An 18,246-nucleotide genomic window follows, 5' to 3' on the forward strand; every position below is an offset into this window, starting at 1 on the left:
CCAACGATGCTTTCGGGAAACGCACCCCTGAACTCTTAAAGCCTTATCAGTTCACACCCATTTCTGGCACAAAGTCAAAGACCATAAGAGATGACCGGGAGAAAGTCTTTGTTCTTGTGTTTGAACAAACTATATTTATTTAGAGGCGAGCGATAAGCCGGAAGAAATTTGTCAACCAGTAGAGATAGGCTAATCGTCTTCATCTCTATCACGGTTACCCACGTTGCTGCGTTGTGCCATTCTGATTAAAGCATATTATTTGAATGCTTTTTTTAAGCTTTGCGGTTTAAAAACAAGTGGTTTTTTGAATCGCTCAAGCGCAAAAAGCAGCTGAGGAGAACTCCTTTTGGTAAATGATCATGCATACGGGTTTTGAGCCCAAAAGCAGCTGCTCACAAAGCGAATGACTGAACTGAGGTCTTTAACTCACCTTGTTCAAATACACACTTACGCCATCTTTGCAAGTATCCCCGTTAACACAGCCGTTGTAACGTCTTAAGAGAACGTTAATAGTTGAGCAAGAAATCGCAATGTGTCTTAAAGTGACAGCAGCCTAATATGCCTAGCTGCTACATCTGTGACATTAATATTAATCCAACAACAATAAGGAAAATTCCATGGTATCAACAATTTAGATATTATAAAAATGGCACAAGGTGGAAAGATTTGATGATGGACAAAATCCTGAGTTCTCTTTTTATGGAGGGCAGGTAAGGGAATAGTAATTATTCTCTCTCTCTAAAGCTCTCTAAAGCTTACTAGTGCGGGAGTAATTTACATAAAAGTCATCTGTATGTTGTCTTGTGGTTTCAATCAGTGCCGATGGCTGTCGTGTCGATTAGGCCTTCACAGGGCTGATGAGGCTGGCACTTCAGGTCCAGGCGCAGGTCCACCATCTGATCTGGATACGGCCCGGATCCGGCTGACTTCAGTAAACCTCGGAATAAACAGAAAGACTAACATTACCGTAGATGCCATTCTTTTTTTGATGTAACGAGTGTATCAAGTGTTATAGGAAGTGTCACCGGTTCCGGCTGACCTAATCTATGCAGCCTAATAATCATTTAACTGATTTGAATAATAGAAATGTAATTTTCTATATGAATGCCAGGTAAAAGAGATGCGTTTTTAGTCTAGATTTAAACTGACAGAGTGTGTCTGCTTCCTGGACAATGTTAGGAAGACTGTTCCAAAGTTTTGGTGCTAAATAGGAGAAGGATCTACCGCCAGTAGTTGATTTTGATATTCTAGGTATTATCAACTGGCCAGAATTTTGAGATTGCAGTAGACGTGAAGGACTATAATGCGTAAAGAGCTCGCTCAAGTACTGGGGAGCTAAACCATTTAGTGCTTTGTAAGTAGTCAGCAATAATGGCTTTCAAATGAAATATTGGTATCAAAGAGCACACCCAGGTTCCTAACCGATGACGAAGACTTGACAGAGACTTGACATTGTGTCTTGGGAGCCTTTTTAGCTGCTCGTATTGGTGAGCTACTTTACTGTGAAAAGTCATTTAATGCTTTGGAGTACAGGAGAATATTGCAGAATGGCTTGCTTTCCACAAACGAAACATTTTTATATAAAGAGAAATGATCAGATGCCCAAATTGCAAAGACAACCAAGAAGTGGCTTGAGAACAAGTCCATCAGGCTCATGTTTTGGCCTAGTCAGAGTCCAGATTTGAACCCTATAGTGAATATTTGGTCTCACATTAAACTTAAACTACCTGGGAAACATTTTTTAACTACTCATGAACTGTTTGAAGCCATCAGCATTGAGTGAAACAACAACTCTTCTTCCTGTAAAAAGCTGTCTGTAAGTTTATCCACAAGGCAAACTTTTAAAGAAAACAAAAGGGAAGGCTATTCCATGCTAAGTTATTTTATCTACAGTATTTGTGCAATTTTTGCTAATTTCCTGAGTGATTTGTGATTTAAATGGTTAAACCCAGGTACCATTCCAAGGCTATGGTGGGCACCTGCTGAAAACTATACATATGTTCCCTGGTATGATCATCCACAAACAATGAGTTTGAACCCAAATGGCATCTAGACTTCAATCCAACAAGTAATTTTGGGAGGTTTCGTAACAGATCTGATACAAATGATGCCATCATGTCAACATGGTCATGAATGTTTCTAGCCCTTGTTAACTTCATGACACTGAAAGTTGATGCATGCTTAAGTGGATAGCAATAAGGTGCATATTGATGATACATTTTGCATTAGCCTCTCCCACACAAACACGCACAATAATGTGTTTACACAGTTTGAAAATCTATCTGAATCCATGTTTAACGGGTGGGTCAACTGAAACGCGGGAGGCGTGGTTGGCAAAGAAATACGATACTGTCAAAGAAGTTGGGTTTGGATTTAAAGAGATGTGGCAGTCTGTCCCACATAGGGGAACCGAGTCTCCTCTGCACATTTATGATTGTTAAATAGCATTTATGAGCATGCTTACAGATGCTTTAGGATGCTGAAACTTACAGCAAGTCTGCAGAAAAGCTGAGTGATCGTTAATTCGCTGGATAAAGTAGCTAAGGTAATCAGCATTAAAATATTTTTTCTCGAAAACACTTGGTTCAAAGTATAATTAATGATTGCTTTATTATTGTTCTCTGATAGTGTCAAATCTTATCAAAGACTATAAATACATAATACTTAATTTATTTTATCCGGCAGCAAAAGATTTTATTGTTTTATATTTTGCAAAGCCTTAATAATGTTTTGTGTTTGTCATTGTATGTAGTCTACATACATCTTATAACGCGCGTTTTTGCATTATGTTGCTATTTTAATTGTTGTTTCAGTTTGTATTTTGAAATAATTATATCTGAATATTAGTTGTGCTTTGTCATTTGAAAATGTGTTTGACTTTGAAAATGTGTTTGACTTTGTTTCATTACAAACATAACTATATTTCAGATTTAATTTACCTTTTTTTAAAATAATTGTTTGTAGTTTTTTGGCAATCTAGGGTGTGGCCTGTGTCCCACCCACCACAACCTTACAGGACACACCCTAGTCCTAACTCCAAGTATTTACTTGGGGTGAACTGCCAGCTTCACCTATATCCAACTGGCCATATGCAAGAGTGTGCTCTTGGTCCATTGTGTTTGACTGTGTTTCATAACAAATATAACTATAATTCTGATTTGATGTACCTTTTCTTTGAAAAATAGTTGTTCGTCATTTTTGGCAACACAGGGTGTGTAACACCACAACCTTACAGGACACACCCTAGTCCTAACTGCAAGTGTTTACTTGGGGTTAAATGCCATCTTTGCCAAAGTGTCCAACTTGCCAAGGTATGCAATGCACAGTGTGCGCTCTTTGTCCATTGCTAATTGTCCCACACATACAGTGAGGAAAATAAGTATTTGAACACCCTGCTATTTTGCAAGTTCTCCCACTTGGAAATCATGGAGGGGTCTGAAATTGTCATCGTAGGTGCATGTCCACTGTGAGAGACATAATCTAAAAAAAAAAAATCCATAAAATCACAATATATGATTTTTTAACTATTTATTTGTATGATGCAGCTGCAAATAAGTATTTGAACACCTGTCTATCAGCTAGAATTCTGACCCTCAAAGACCTGTTAGTCTGCCTTTAAAATGTCCACCTCCACTCCATTTATTATCCTAAATTAGATGCACCTGTTTGAGGTCGTTAGCTGCATAAAGACACCTGTCCACCCCATACAATCAGTAAGAATCCAACTACTAACATGGCCAAGACCAAAGAGCTGTCCAAAGACACTAGAGACAAAATTGTACTCCAACACAAGGCTGGAAAGGGCTACGGGGAAATTGCCAAGCAGCTTGGTGAAAAAAGGGGAAAGGCTCCACTGTTGGAGCAATCATTAGAAAATGGAAGAAGCTAAACATGACTGTCAATCTCCCTCGGACTGGGGCTCCATGCAAGATCTCACCTCGTGGGGTCTCAATGATCCTAAGAAAGGTGAGAAATCAGCCCAGAACTACACGGGAGGAGCTGGTCAATGACCTGAAAAGAGCTGGGACCACCGTTTCCAAGGTTACTGTTGGTAATACACTAAGACGTCATGGTTTGAAATCATGCATGGCACGGAAGGTTCCCCTGCTTAAACCAGCACATGTCAAGGCCCGTCTTAAGTTTGCCAATGACCATTTGGATGATCCAGAGGAGTCATGGGAGAAAGTCATGTGGTCAAATGAGACCAAAATTGAACTTTTTGGTCATAATTCCACTAAACTTGTTTGGAGGAAGAAGAATGATGAGTACCATCCCAAGAACACCATCCCTACTGTGAAGCATGGGGGTGGTAGCATCATGCTTTGGGGGTGTTTTTCTCCACATGGAACAGGGCGACTGCACTGTATTAAGGAGAGGATGACCGGGGCCATGTATTGCGAGATTTTGGGGAACAACCTCCTTCCCTCAGAGCATTGAAGATGGGTCGAGGCTGGGTCTTCCAACATGACAATGACCCGAAGCACACAGCCAGGATAACCAAGGAGTGACTCTGTAAGAAGCATATCAAGGTTCTGGCGTGGCCTAGCCAGTCTCCAGACCTAAACCCAATAGAGAATCTTTGGAGGGAGCTCAAACTCCGTGTTTCTCAGCGAAAGCCCAGAAACCTGACTGATCTAGAGAAGATCTGTGTGGAGGAGTGGGCCAAAATCCCTCCTGCAGTGTGTGCAAACCTGGTGAAAAACTACAGGAAACGTTTGACCTCTGTAATTGCAAACAAAGGCTACTGTACCAAATATTAACATTGATTTTCTCAGGTGTTCAAATACTTATTTGCAGCTGTATCATACAAATAAATAGTTAAAAAAATCATACATTGTGATTTCTGGATTTTTTTTTTTTTTGATTATGTCTCTCACAGTGGACATGCACCTACGATGACAATTTCAGACCCCTCCATGATTTCTAAGTGGGAGAACTTGCAAAATAGCAGGGTGTTCAAATACTTATTTTCCTCACTGTAGTTCAGCACCACAACTTCCCTACTTCCCTGACCTGAAATGGCAGCTTTTCCCTAATTGTGAAGACGGATACAGGTTTCCTGGATGCAGACTACAACAGACTGTGCCATGGGCACATAACTGGTCAGTCCCACCCAGAGTGCTGCACCAGAGCAAGGAACCATTACGACAAAAAGGCCAATTAACCATAGATTTTGTATTTTAAAATAATTATATCTGGGTAGTAGTTGTACTTTGTCAGTTGAAAATGTGTTTGACTTTGTTTCATTACAAACATAACTATATTTCAGATTGAATTGACCTTTTTTTTAAATAATTGTTTGTCATTTTTTGGCAATCTAGGGAGTGGCCTGTTTCCCACCCACCATAACCTTACAGGACACACCCTAGTCCTAACTGCAAGTGTTTAGTTGGGGTGAACTGCCAGCTTCACCTATATATCCAACTGGCCAATATGGCAAAGCGTAAGAGTGTGCTCTTGTTTGACTGCGTTTCATTACAAACGTAACTATATTTCGGATTTTATTTACCTTTTTCAATTAAAATTTTTGTTCGTCGTTTGTTGGCAATCTAGGGTGTGGCCTGTATCCCACCCACCACAACCTTACAGGACATACCCTAGTCCTAACTGCAAGTGTTTACTTGAGGTGAACTGCCAGCTTTGCCAAAGTTTCCAACTTGCCAAGGTATGCAGTGCGCAGTGTGCTCTTTGTCCATTGCTAATTGTCCCGCACATAGTTCAGCACCACAACGTCCCTACTTCCCTGACCTGAAATGGCAGCTTTTCCCTAATTGGGAAGACGGATACAGGTTTCCTGGATGCAGACTACAACAGACTGTGCCATGGGCACATAACTGGTCAGTCCCACCCAGAGTGCTGCACCAGAGCAAGGAACCATTACGACAAAAATGTGAGTGTGAGCATAAACAGCGCGCAGAACGCTCACTGCCATAGGAAAACAATTGAAAAAAGGTGCCTATCACTGCAAATAACGCGTTAGGTGTGATCGGGCCAAAGTCTGCAGCCAGACGCTATAGAGGGTTTGCACCTACATTACGGTTTGGTCAGTTACCCGGATGCACAGCCATGTTGGAGATACTCTGATGTAAACAACAGCATGGATTGCACCATTTATGTACTAGGCCTACTGAACACATTGTTACACTAATTGATGATGTCTAAACCATGGAAAAAATATGTGGAAGCTGCTATATCATATAGAGAAAGACTTAGTAAGCAGGAAAGAGTGTGAAATTTTGACAAACTAAAGTTAATATGTGGTAAAGATCCGAATGAGCTAGCTTCTAGTTCTAGTTCTAGACTGACGACCTGACAATTCTTCCTTCTATTTCTTATTCTGACATAGGCTACGTTCAGATTGTCAACCAAATCCGATTTTTGTTCATATCCGATTAAAATTTGATCAGAATTAGCTAAAGTGAACAGCAAAAAAATCACATGAAATCCGTTTCAAGCTACATCCATATGTGGTTTGAAATCCTATTACAATCACATATCAGGAAATCTGCTTCAGTCTGAACGCTCTGATCAGATTTCGCGTGGTTTAAGTGACTTTCTCACGCCACGTAAAATGTAAACGTAAGACGTTGAGGAAACGTTCTGAAAGTCGCTGCCTAAACAAGGCTGTGTTGTTGCGAAGTGCCGGACGAGCAGAAAATTATTATTTTTGAAACATATTTTGAAACCGCCGAGACAAGAGCGCGGAAAATGTGCATACTACAGTTCTGCAGGAGGCTCAAGACGCAGTAGTCCAGCGCAGCGGCTACACATTTCCATGTTGTAAAATTTAAATAAGAACTATTGCAAATGCAAACCCCTCCATCAACGCAACGTCATTGCCATAGAAACCAATGCAGATATTCCGGAAAACGAAAGAGCTGCATGGACACTGGATGATCTGAATTCTGAACAGTTGCGATACACAGTGTGGACATCATTTTAGATCAGATTCCAATCGGATACAAAAATAATCGGATTTGGACTGACAGTGTGAACGTAGCCATATAGTGAACTACTTTACGTCAACATTATAGCCATAGCCAACGCTTCATTTACACATGGTTAATGAGCTGATGCTGTGTCTCTCTCAACCACAAATGCCTTCTTTCATCAGTTTTTTGCACGTCTCTAAATTGGATTTACATAAACCATATAGGCTACATCTTAAAGACGCTTATTTTAAATGTCTATTAACATCTGACAGGAAAATCGTCGATAAGTATCGCAGATGATCATATCGAAATAGACATCTGAGTGAGTAGGCTATGTGTCATTGTGTAGGAGAATTTAGCATAGGCTACTGTTGTCAACACTGCTTATATTACATGATAAACAAATCTACATAAAGTAACTAAACATAAAATCTATTTTATTTGTCCATTGGTACCGTTGATAAATTGAGGAACATTTATGTTGCATAAAAAGTGAGTTAACACATCAGCATCAACCTCAACATGTAAATGTTTATTGAGCTCATAAATCAGAGAGGTAACGCGAATCTCGTCTGGATGTTACAGGGACAGATGAACACGTGTGTTTATTGAGCTCATAAATCACAGAGGTAACGGCCGAAAAAATAAAATAAAGAATAAAAAATAAAATAAAAAGTAAGATCATTTTTTTAACTTGTAATACAAAAATCAAATGACATTGTGCTGTTAACATGTCTGTTTTTTATTTTGTTTTGTGCATTTTTGTAGGATTCTGAAATTTCTGCAGACTGGTATATCATCATCACTGAGGATGAGGAGCCCAGAGCTGAATCCTGGAAATGGTGCCATGGATGAGACCCTCCATCACTCCACCAGCCCTTATTGCCTCAGATTGATATATATATATATATATATATACAGTGGGTACGGAAGTATTCAGACCCCCTTAAATTTTTCACTCTTTGTTATATTGCAACCATTTGCTAAAATCATTTAAGTTCTTTTTTTCCCTCATTATTGTACACACAGCACCCCACATTGACAGAAAAACACAGAATTGTTGACATTTTTGCACATTTATTAAAAAAGAAAAACTGAAATATCACATGGTCCTAAGTATTCAGACCCTTTGCTGTGACACTCACATATTTAACTCAGGTGCTGTCCATTTCTTCTGATCATCCCTGAGATGGTTCTACACCTTCATTTGAGTCCAGTTGTGTTTAATACTGATTGGACTTGATTAGGAAAGCCACACACCTGTCTATGTAAGACCTTACAGCTCACAGTGCATGCCAGAGCAAATGAGAATCATGAGGTCAAAGGAACTGCCTGAAGAGCTCAGAGACAGAATTGTGGCAAGGCACAGATCTAGCCAAGGTTACAAAAAAAATTCTGCTGCACTTAAGGTTCCTAAGAGCACAGTGGCCTCCATAATCCTTAAATGGAAGACGTTTGGGACGACCAGAACCCTTCCTAGAGCTGGCCGTCCGGCCAAACTGAGCTATCGGGGGAGAAGAGCCTTGGTGAGAGAGGTAAAGAAGAACCCAAAGATCACTGTGGCTGAGCTCCAGAGATGCAGTCGGGAGATGGGAGAAAGTTGTAGTAAGTCAACCATCACTGCAGCCATCCACCAGTCGGGGCTTTATGGCAGAGTGGCCCGACGGAAGCCTCTCCTCAGTGCAAGACACATGAAAGCACACCTGAAGGACTCCAAGATGGTGATAAATAAGATTCTCTGGTCTGATGAGACCAAGATAGAACTTTTTGGCCTTAATGCTAAGCGGTATGTGTGAAGAAAACCAGGCACTGCTCATCACCTGTCCAATACAGTCTCAACAGTGAAGCATGGTGGTGGCAGCATCATGCTGTGGGGGTGTTTTTCAGCTGCAGGGACAGGACGACTGGTTGCAATCGATGCGGCCAAGTACAGGGATATCCTGGACGAAAACCTTCTCCAGAGTGCTCTGGACCTCAGACTGGGCCAAAGGTTCACCTTCCAACAAGACAATGACCCTAAGCACACAGCTAAAATAATGAAGGAGTGGCTTCACAACAACTCCGTGACTGTTCTTGAATGGCCCAGCCAGAGCCCTGACTTAAACCCAATTGAGCATCTCTGGAGAGACCTGAAAATGGCTGTCCACCAACGTTTACCATCCAACCTGACAGAACTGGAGAGGATCTGCAAGGAGGAATGGCAGAGGATACCCAAATCCAGGTGTGAAAAACTTGTTGCATCTTTCCCAAAAAGACTCATGGCTGTATTAGATCAAAAGGGTGCTTCTACTAAATACTGAGCAAAGGGTCTGAATACTTAGGACCATGTGATATTTCAGTTTTTCTTTTTTAATAAATGTGCAAAAATGTCAACAATTCTGTGTTTTTCTGTCAATATGGGGTGCTGTGTGTACAATAATGAGGAAAAAAAAAAGAACTTAAATGATTTTAGCAAATGGCTGCAATATAACAGAGTGAAAAATGTAAGGGGTCTGAATACTTTCCGTACCCACTGTATATATTTATTGTGATGGTTACTTTGTTTAATCTTTTACTCATTTATTCATGTTTCTTATTGTTGTCAGTAAATAAAATATAATTAATTTCAGTAAATAATGCATTAATTCATTGCTTGACTGAAAATTGAGATGTGTTCGCTGCAGTTATCTAGTGTAGTCATGCATAGCTATGTCATGACTCGAGGGTGAGTAAATCATGGGCTAATTTTCATTTTTGGGTGAACTATCCCTTTAAGAAAATGTCAAAATGAACAGAGGCTTCGAAAACATTATCCTTGAGTCTGTTGTAAGGAACCTTTAATTTTTCACGATGACAAAATGTTATAGTGTTGATTTATGTCATTTTCATAACCACTTCTGATGATGTACGTACCTGGTTCCACTTGTGGTGCACATATCAAGGAACCGATGGGCCATTTCTCTTACAGCATTGACAGAAGTATTTGCCCGTTTTCTTAGGGGAAATCAAACAAAGGCAGCTCACATACTTTGAAAATATGGTTTATAATTCAGTGGACACCGTGATGTAAATGCATTTCTATCATACCTGTGTCACTTGAGCCATCTGTAATGAGGGTGTATGGATTCTCTCTCATCAGCATTACCAGTGTGGTTCTGAAATGCTTGATTTACAGGTGGTCTTGGTTCTTGCACATTTTGTGCTCTCTCTCTGCAGCTCAGAACATGAACGTGTCAATGAACACAGGTGGTAGCCATTAACCTATCATCAGGCAAGCAAACACAGGAAAAGAGAGAGAGAGAGAGAGAGATACAAACTCCAATAACACTCCTTGCATAAATAACAGACACAAAATATTATTAGTATGTATAGTACTTGGATGCATCACATCTAAAAAGCCAAAACTATTATTAGGAACCACTCTGGATAGTGCGATTGACCAATCAGAATCAAGTATTCAACAGAGCCGTGTAAAAACTACTAACTCCTACCAAGATTAATGAATTAGTAAGTAATAGCACTCAGTTGAATGCGGTAGTTCACTATTAGCTAATCAGTACGTCCCAGAGGACTACTAAGCACTATCCAGGTTCAAAATGAATGACAGTAATGCACATGTATAATTAATTCTGAAGTGAAGATCATGGTAACCCATTAGTAATGACTTAAGTGCTACTACATCCTTCTAAAGGAACTATACTAATTATTTGGATCAGTATTCTAAAGTGAAGATCATGGTAACCCTCTAGTAATGACTCAAGTGTTACCAAAATCTGTCAGTAGTATGGCAAGCCATTACTATCCAAAACCTTACAAATGCCTCAAAAGCTTATAATGACTTCAGAATAGATAACGTGCACAGCCAACAATGTATGAATTAAAGTGTCAAGCATACGGGAAGCCCTTCAATATTACTAAGGGTGCACCGTATGAATGAGAGATAAGAGAACACCTAACAGCAACATAATAGTTTCTCCTAATGTTATGTGACACCACTGTGCACCAGTTGTGTAATGTGTCAGATAATAAAAAAGCTAACAGCTACATGTACAGGTGCCAGTGTTCAGAGATGATATAACAGGACTGATGCATGCTTAAACTTTCTTCTTTGCTTGTTATGCAGACTCCAGAACTTACATCCATCTAAAAGTGCATTTGAATATAGTCATGAACTTAGATACCTTTTTGATTAAACCTCAATGAACAATGCACGCAGAAAAAGGAATATGATGTAAAATATTTTATTTTATTTTTTGTAAATGTTTCTAAATCTGATTCCACAAACTCCAAAACCCACACGCTGTATATTCCAAAAAAAAAAAAAAAAAAAAGCTCCGTTTTAACATTGGATACTACTATACAGGACAAAGAAAAAGACAAATACTGTTAAATGTCCGAATATTGTACAAGGGGAAAAAATATCCAAGAAACAAATTTTATTACAGCCAGTCATTGAGAAATTATGTACAATTGATTTATCTGAAAATTGAAAAAATACATCATGCCATGTATATTACAAGCTCAGGACTGTTGAAGAATACCAACAATTGCAGCAGTCCACATTAGCTGTGCACATGAAAAACTTCATTTCAAACAGGTCAGCAAAGTGCCACTACCAGGTTTAAATTATTTCATTAATTTCAGTGAGTTTGTGACATCATACCATGATTTTTTACTTTTCCACAAATCAAAACCAAAAATAAATCTCATTTTATTCTTTAAATGTAAACAAGAAAGAAGCATACTTTACATTTCATTAAATGTCTACGCATTGAGTTTTCTGAATGTGAAAGGCATTGAACTTCATCTCTAAAGTTCTAAACGTGACTCTATGCTGTGGAGCGTTAAGAACAGCTCGTGCTCGATATGGGGAACTATCAAATGGAAATTCACAGCACACACTAATCTGATGAGCAGAGTTAAGATGTCACAATCACCTCAGCATGATTGGTGCTCGTTTTGACTGCGGAAATATATAAAAATGGCAACAGAAAAAAAAAGCAAAAGTAAGAAAACAGTTCTTCAAGTGGTCAGATCATTTTAGACAATATTGATTCTACATTCTAAATACAACAAAAATACTCTGATTCTTTCATTTTTACAGATTCTGTACAATTTTATACAATACATATACTCTCAAAATGATATCTTGACATCCTTCTTAAATACTTTGAATTTTTTTTTATTTTTTTTTTGTTGAAAACAAACAAAAGGTCACCCAGACAGCTATGATAAAGTTAAGGTAACATTTGGTCGAGTATTTAAAAATTGTCATTTATAGATGGATATTTACACATCGTACAAAGTAACGTTCCGTCCAATCGGCAGGCTTTCCCAGCAGCTCGACTCTCTGCGTTTCCACATCTTTAAAAAATAGCTTCAATCAATAATAAATACAAAAGCTGTCTCTTATTTTACAGAAATCAAAACAAAGGAAAAAATAAACTGACTCATGGAATCAAGTATTTAAACGGTATCTTTCTGTTTTAGTGCAAGTTAATAAGTCCCTTAGCTTTATCCCTAAGGAAGTCTTCTCAGTACATTCCTTGTTCAGTGGTGTCTACATTTCTGTAACTATGTGTGTATATATTTGTGTATATATATTTCTTTACCCAGAGGACCTGCCTCTTTATATCTAAATAAGGCTGTGGCCAGCACTTTCAAGCCTAAGCCCACCTGAAAATCCTGTTTACCACTCGCCTCGCTCGCCATTGTCTCATCTCTCATGCAGGAAAAAAAATACATTTACATTGTCTTTGCAATTCAGAGTTACCAGTGTGCAGCCTGTTTATATTTAAGGTGAAGGTGCTCAATCATAAACTACATCATCTCACCCGCCACTGAACCAAAACAGATGTTTGAACTTTCTAACAGTTCTGCGGTCTAAATCGTGCCCTAACATTTTCGTTTATCAGAATTGAAGTAAAAAATTGTTTTCTGGGCCTAAACAAATAAAAAGGAATGCATATGTTTTGCTGACATCTTTCAATTCATCCATTTCCTGCAGTTAACTGCACCACAGTGACAAGGGATTTTATGCTGATCGTCTTCCAGATCAAACTTGTAGTCGTAACACAACTGGAAAAGAAAAAAAAACACGAGACCAGAATGTTAGACGTCAATCTAATTGATTCAGAGGCCGCATTTTATTGATAGAATGTGGGGAACGAATGCCTTTCACACTGGTGGGATAAACTAGGTTTACCTCTTCGCCTCTCTGGATTCTGCGGTTGGAAGTGATGATGATTTTGTGATCTCTCTCAAAGGTTACAACCTCAGCAATGCAGTTGGGTGCACAGGAGTGGTTGATATACCTAGTGGATTAAAGGATTGTTAGATTAAATTTAAACTGGATTAAGCAGATAAGGGCCGAAACATGCTACGCAAGCTATGCAAGCTTGATTTTGTGCGATGCTGCTTTCTGATGTGTGTTAGAAAGTAATTGCACTGCATTCCCAGTGTTGTCGCAACACAATCTTCTACAATGGTTTTTCTCTTTCAGGTCAACTACTGTGCTGAGCAAGTTAAAGTTGGTTGATATTAAAAGCTACATGAATGCTCACACACACACGCAAAGGCATGGCTAAGCATTTGTAACTGTGTTTGCGTACTTGTGTAGACTATGTTTCTGGCCTTAATATCTAAGCTAACAGTGTTGGCATTTTTAGAAATTCAAGTTAATTTTCCACCTTGCAGGTCCTCCTGTAATAGTCGCATCAATTACATGCTCACTATCAATGCGAAACATGTAGACTCCACGATTCTGCAAAAAAAGAAAGAAAAAGAAATAAATAAAATTGACAAGCACTTAGAACAAGTGCTTGTTCAGCATGACTTTTGATTATTTCAAATTCAATTTTATAATAATGCATACCTGTGCCTCGTACATCTTCTCTTTCCTGTTTGCCACCTCGTTGCGAATGATGGTACCAATGTATTCCATAACCATGGTGTATTTTTCGATGTCCCTAGCAGCATACAGCCCTAAACCCTGGATTAAAATAATGCAAAAACTTAAATTATTACAGGCTGGAGTCATTTTTAAACAATTAAGATAAAGTTTATGTTCGGATTGGAATACTAGCTTACTTCTCTCTATATACTGCATGGCACTAACTTTATACTGCTTAGTGTAATCGGAAAATATTAAGTGAAACAGTGGGCGTTACATCTTTATCATGTAATGCCTACTGTTTCACTTAATATTTTCCAAAGCTGCATGCTATGGCATTGTACCGTGACCTCTTTATGTAGCATATAAGTGGCGGTCCAGTTATACTGGAAATAAAAATGGTTTGTATTTTTTATTTAATTTAGCGTAACTGGCATTGTAACACTAAATTAAGTAAAAGTAAAAATGCCAAAAAGACCCCCTCCCCCCACAGAAAGATATAAGGTATAGTTAAAGTGCATTGCATTATGGGAAACAGCATCTCACATTGTGTACTGGCACATTTATGGCACATTTTGTCAAATGCAAGGTTATCTGGGTAGTCTATGCCAGGGGTCGGCAACCTATGGCACGGGTGTCAACATTGGCAAGCGGAGGGATAATCACTGGCACGTGATAATAGCTAAACAGGTGTTCGTATTTAACTGAAAAATTCCCTCGGACTTGCAAACAGATCTATATTTTGAGGTAGCCATTCCTTATAGTCACATATAAATAATATTAAAGTGTGAGATTGTAACCTACATTAGCGTGCAGATCCAAAAAACAATTTGCATGACCGTGTGCCACAGGCTACAGACCCCTGGACTATGCTTACAGAATATTTGCATGCTGTGAACAGCATATATACAATGTATACTGCAGAAATATTACGAGTAGATGTTAGCATGCTATTCCAAACATTGAGCCATAATTATAATATTTCTACCTGTATACGTGAACGAGCTAGGTAGACGTTAGACTTCCACTCAGCCTTCATACGACGGTACTGAAAGGACTTGGAATGGACAAATTGCTTGCTGTATGGTGCGACACCCATCTCAGCCGGGTTCCCAGAGCTCGGCAGGGCCTTAGAGCAGCTACTGCTGGTCAGGGTGTGAGGCCTGCATGACAAACACAAGCATATGTGCTTTAGAATCTACAGTGCTACAGCAAAAGAAATTAACATTTGTGTGAGCAGTCTGATTTCATTGTGATGAGAGAAATTATACAAAGACAAAAAATAGACAACATGTGTACCCAAACACACAGCATGAACAATGCATGATTCACAAACAAATGACTAAATGGTTTTCAAGTCTTTCTGACCGATATATGAAATAAAAAAAGCTGACTCATAACCAGAGTTATCGGATTGGTTTGAATCACTGAATCAGTTGAAGCTGTTCTTGACTTCACTGCATAGCTTTACTGCACTTAGTCTTTCTCTTATCATATTAAAATGGATGCACAATGATTGATAAATCGGCAACATTGACTAACAGTAAACTGAGCTCACGGGCTGAACCGGGACATGAATGGATGTTCAACTCACAGACCACAGGGAAAGCAGGAAATCCAAAACAAACATGGACGAAAAAAGGTTAATTTATACAGAATACCTTAACACAAACCTCTTGACATGTGTGCAAGCTTTAGGTTCAGAGCGGGCACATCCAGAGGGGTTGATGGCCAAAGGCAACTGCATCAGAGGGTTACGGCCATAACGGAAGGTGTATTGCTCACATGCCTCCACTCCAGGAAGCTAAACAATCCCAAAAGATTAATGTTACAACACCAGGAACATTTACACAAAATAAGAGATAGTATAATTGTCTCGGGTCAAAACAACTTTTTTGTTTCAGCGTATGACATTTTATCACATCAAACAAGACATGTAAACAAATCAATTATTTGCACAATGGTATTTCTTTCTGCTTTGGCAATTGCAAAGATTTAGAGAGTCTGCCTAGCCAACGAAAGTTAAATAGTAATTTCAGAGATGAATGTCCATGTGCTTTCAGAAATAGAATTTTCAGTGTTTCTGTTCTGTTTTAAACTGATCAGCCTCTTTCCATACCCACAAACACATCTTAAACGTTCCTATCTGTCAAATGCAACATCAGAGCATTCTTTACCTGATAAGCTCTTAAAAGCAAGATTTGGCTTTCACTTACAGATTCCACAATCCTGGTAACAGCAGAAACAGTCAGTCCAAATAGGTCCTCTCCCTTCAGGTAAACAGGGAAGAGCTTCAGAGATCCTGCCTCGTTCCTTCTCTCCGCCACAGGCTCCAGAACCTTATCCCACACACCTGCACCACAACACGAGGAAATTATTATATAATTACTCCCCTGGTTTGACAGCGCTATCAAAACTATTGCTTACCTTTTGGTGAGGATCCAGTAAGAACCAAGTCATCATAACCCTGCTCCACCACACGGATGATAAACTCAGGGTCACAGTCTCTCTCATCGATGGAACACACGTAGTGGCAACGGCGGTTGCCATGACGCATGCTCCAGTAGATCCGGCTGGCCTTGTAGCCCACAGGGAAAATGGCAGACATCGAGTGGAAAGCCTGCATCTGGTGAGGAAGCAGCTGACCAACCGAGTGAAACACCAAGCTGCCCACACGGAAGGTGTGTTCTCGCTCACCCCTCTGGATGATGCTGGCGATCTGCCGTGCCTCATCCCTCTGCACGTAGACCCTACGGAACACGGCAAAGCAGCGAAGTTCATGCTCGGTTCCTGCCAGCCCACCTCCTATTGAGCCGGTTCCTCTGGGTCTGTGCAGGTGGCACAGCATAGTCTTATCTTTGAAGAATGTGCACTGTGCTTTAAGGGCACAAGTAAAATGGTATGCATTAGTGCAACGCAAACGGTGGCAGCCACTCGTTGCACCGATTTGCTGACAGTATGTACAGCGCACCGATAGGCCTCTCCTCAGGGCCAGTTCTACGTTAATCAGAGCTCCAGCCTGGGTCTCATAGACTTCAGTAGACCACAGGGCACAGTTGAGGTGCACCCATAAATCCAGATCAAGGTTTAGTAGACGGGCCGGCCCGTCAGTGAGCCCGTCACCTTCTTCGTGGCAGAAGCAGCAGCGGCGCAAGTCTTTGGGCATGGGCTCAGGCCTAAGAGACGTCCCCAGTTTCTTCAGTAGTTCATCAACCTCTTCCTCCCCTGGCAGGTGGTAGTTACCCTTAGGCACCACAATTTGAACACTCCACTTTCTCCAACGTAAAGCTTTCCAGCGCTTCCCAAATGAACATCGAGGGTCATCCACACCGGTGTGTACCGCTCGTGGCCGAGGCTTGAGCTTCACTGTGACCTTTAGAGTATCAGACTTGCTATCTCCTCGGAGTGTCTCAGAAGTGATGGAGGGGAAGGATATTATCGGAGTTGGGGGTGGAGACTGCTTGGGCTGCAGCTGAGCCAAACAGCGCACGTCAAGATCGGATATATTGTTACTGTATTGATGAAACACCTTAGTGGGATTATGCTTATCCTCAGAGTCAGATGGTGGAAGCAAGTTTGGCTGTGAGAGCAGGAGAAATCAAAAACACTCTTAAACACTGAAGTAAAGGAAATTTTGAGTTTGTATTCTTTGGGCAATAAGGCAACTGTTTTCTTCAAAGAAAATAGCATCAGCAGTTTTAGTTATATTTAAAATAGTGATGAGGCCGTTTAACACACTTCACAGTAAATCTTGATTCAAGAGTTTTTTTTATAGTTTATTTATAGCCGTCATTAAAATAGGTAACATAACTTGGCTTTCTACATATAGCAGCAGATCCCACACTGTCAGCTTGTGACTCAAAATTTGTTGTGGTTTATACTTACTTTGCCATCTACCAATTTGTTCTGCATGGAGGCTGAATAGAGAACAAAGCAGTTATGGCTGCAGAAGACAAGGCTCCCCTCAGATCCTCCATGGCCCTGTAGAAAGAACATCTGTAAGATCAGGCTCACCCTAGGCAGGAAACAGGGCGTGCCATTTTCCATCTACTGCTGCAAATTATCATTAGATCGAAGTGCCTCACTGGCAAGAGATCAAAGCTTGCATATGTTGCAAACCTATGCTGATGACACAGGAAATTAGATTTGCATACAATAAAAAGAAAAGAGAGGGGGTAAGGGTGGGAGACATCAAAGGTGCCCCATGATTTAAATGACCTGAAATGGGCTTAACGGTTTTTGAACCTAGGCATCTTACACCCTTAAACAAAACGTGCCTCAGTACACATGTTCCCTTGAGTAATGTCAGTTAACTCAGTGACTGCAGCGGGGCAGATTTTCACTTCCCATCAGGGGCCGGATTAGCATAATTGAAGCTCTATTCTGTGCCTCTTTGAGGGGCTTTGAGGGGGTTGCACATTTTCAGGTGCTTTATGACCCTCG

At 40.0% G+C, this 18,246-nt stretch overlaps 1 protein-coding gene across 5 annotated transcripts in view; it reads right to left on the bottom strand.

The window, feature by feature from the left end:
• Nucleotides 1–11,136: 11,136 nt before the first annotated feature.
• kmt2ca (lysine (K)-specific methyltransferase 2Ca) overlaps nt 11,137–18,246 on the bottom strand; it is a 144,579-nt gene continuing 137,469 nt past the window's right edge. For 4 of the 5 annotated variants that reach the window (XM_084399083.1, XM_084399082.1, XM_084399080.1 and 1 more), the window contains 9 exons: nt 17,689–17,784; nt 16,231–17,383; nt 16,020–16,156; nt 15,465–15,607; nt 14,792–14,966; nt 13,786–13,902; nt 13,601–13,674; nt 13,117–13,225; nt 11,137–12,989 (listed from right to left, as the gene is read on the bottom strand). In XM_084399083.1, coding sequence (XP_084255209.1) covers nt 12,897–12,989; nt 13,117–13,225; nt 13,601–13,674; nt 13,786–13,902; nt 14,792–14,966; nt 15,465–15,607; nt 16,020–16,156; nt 16,231–17,383; nt 17,689–17,784 — 2,097 coding nt within the window. In that variant the 3' untranslated portion in view covers nt 11,137–12,896. The remainder of the gene's footprint in view (nt 12,990–13,116; nt 13,226–13,600; nt 13,675–13,785; nt 13,903–14,791; nt 14,967–15,464; nt 15,608–16,019; nt 16,157–16,230; nt 17,384–17,688; nt 17,785–18,246) is intronic. The other variant, XM_084399081.1, reaches the window with a different exon arrangement.

This window comes from Rutilus rutilus (assembly GCF_951802725.1).
Source record: "Rutilus rutilus genome assembly, chromosome: 24".
Classification (NCBI taxonomy): Eukaryota; Metazoa; Chordata; class Actinopteri; order Cypriniformes; family Leuciscidae; genus Rutilus; species Rutilus rutilus.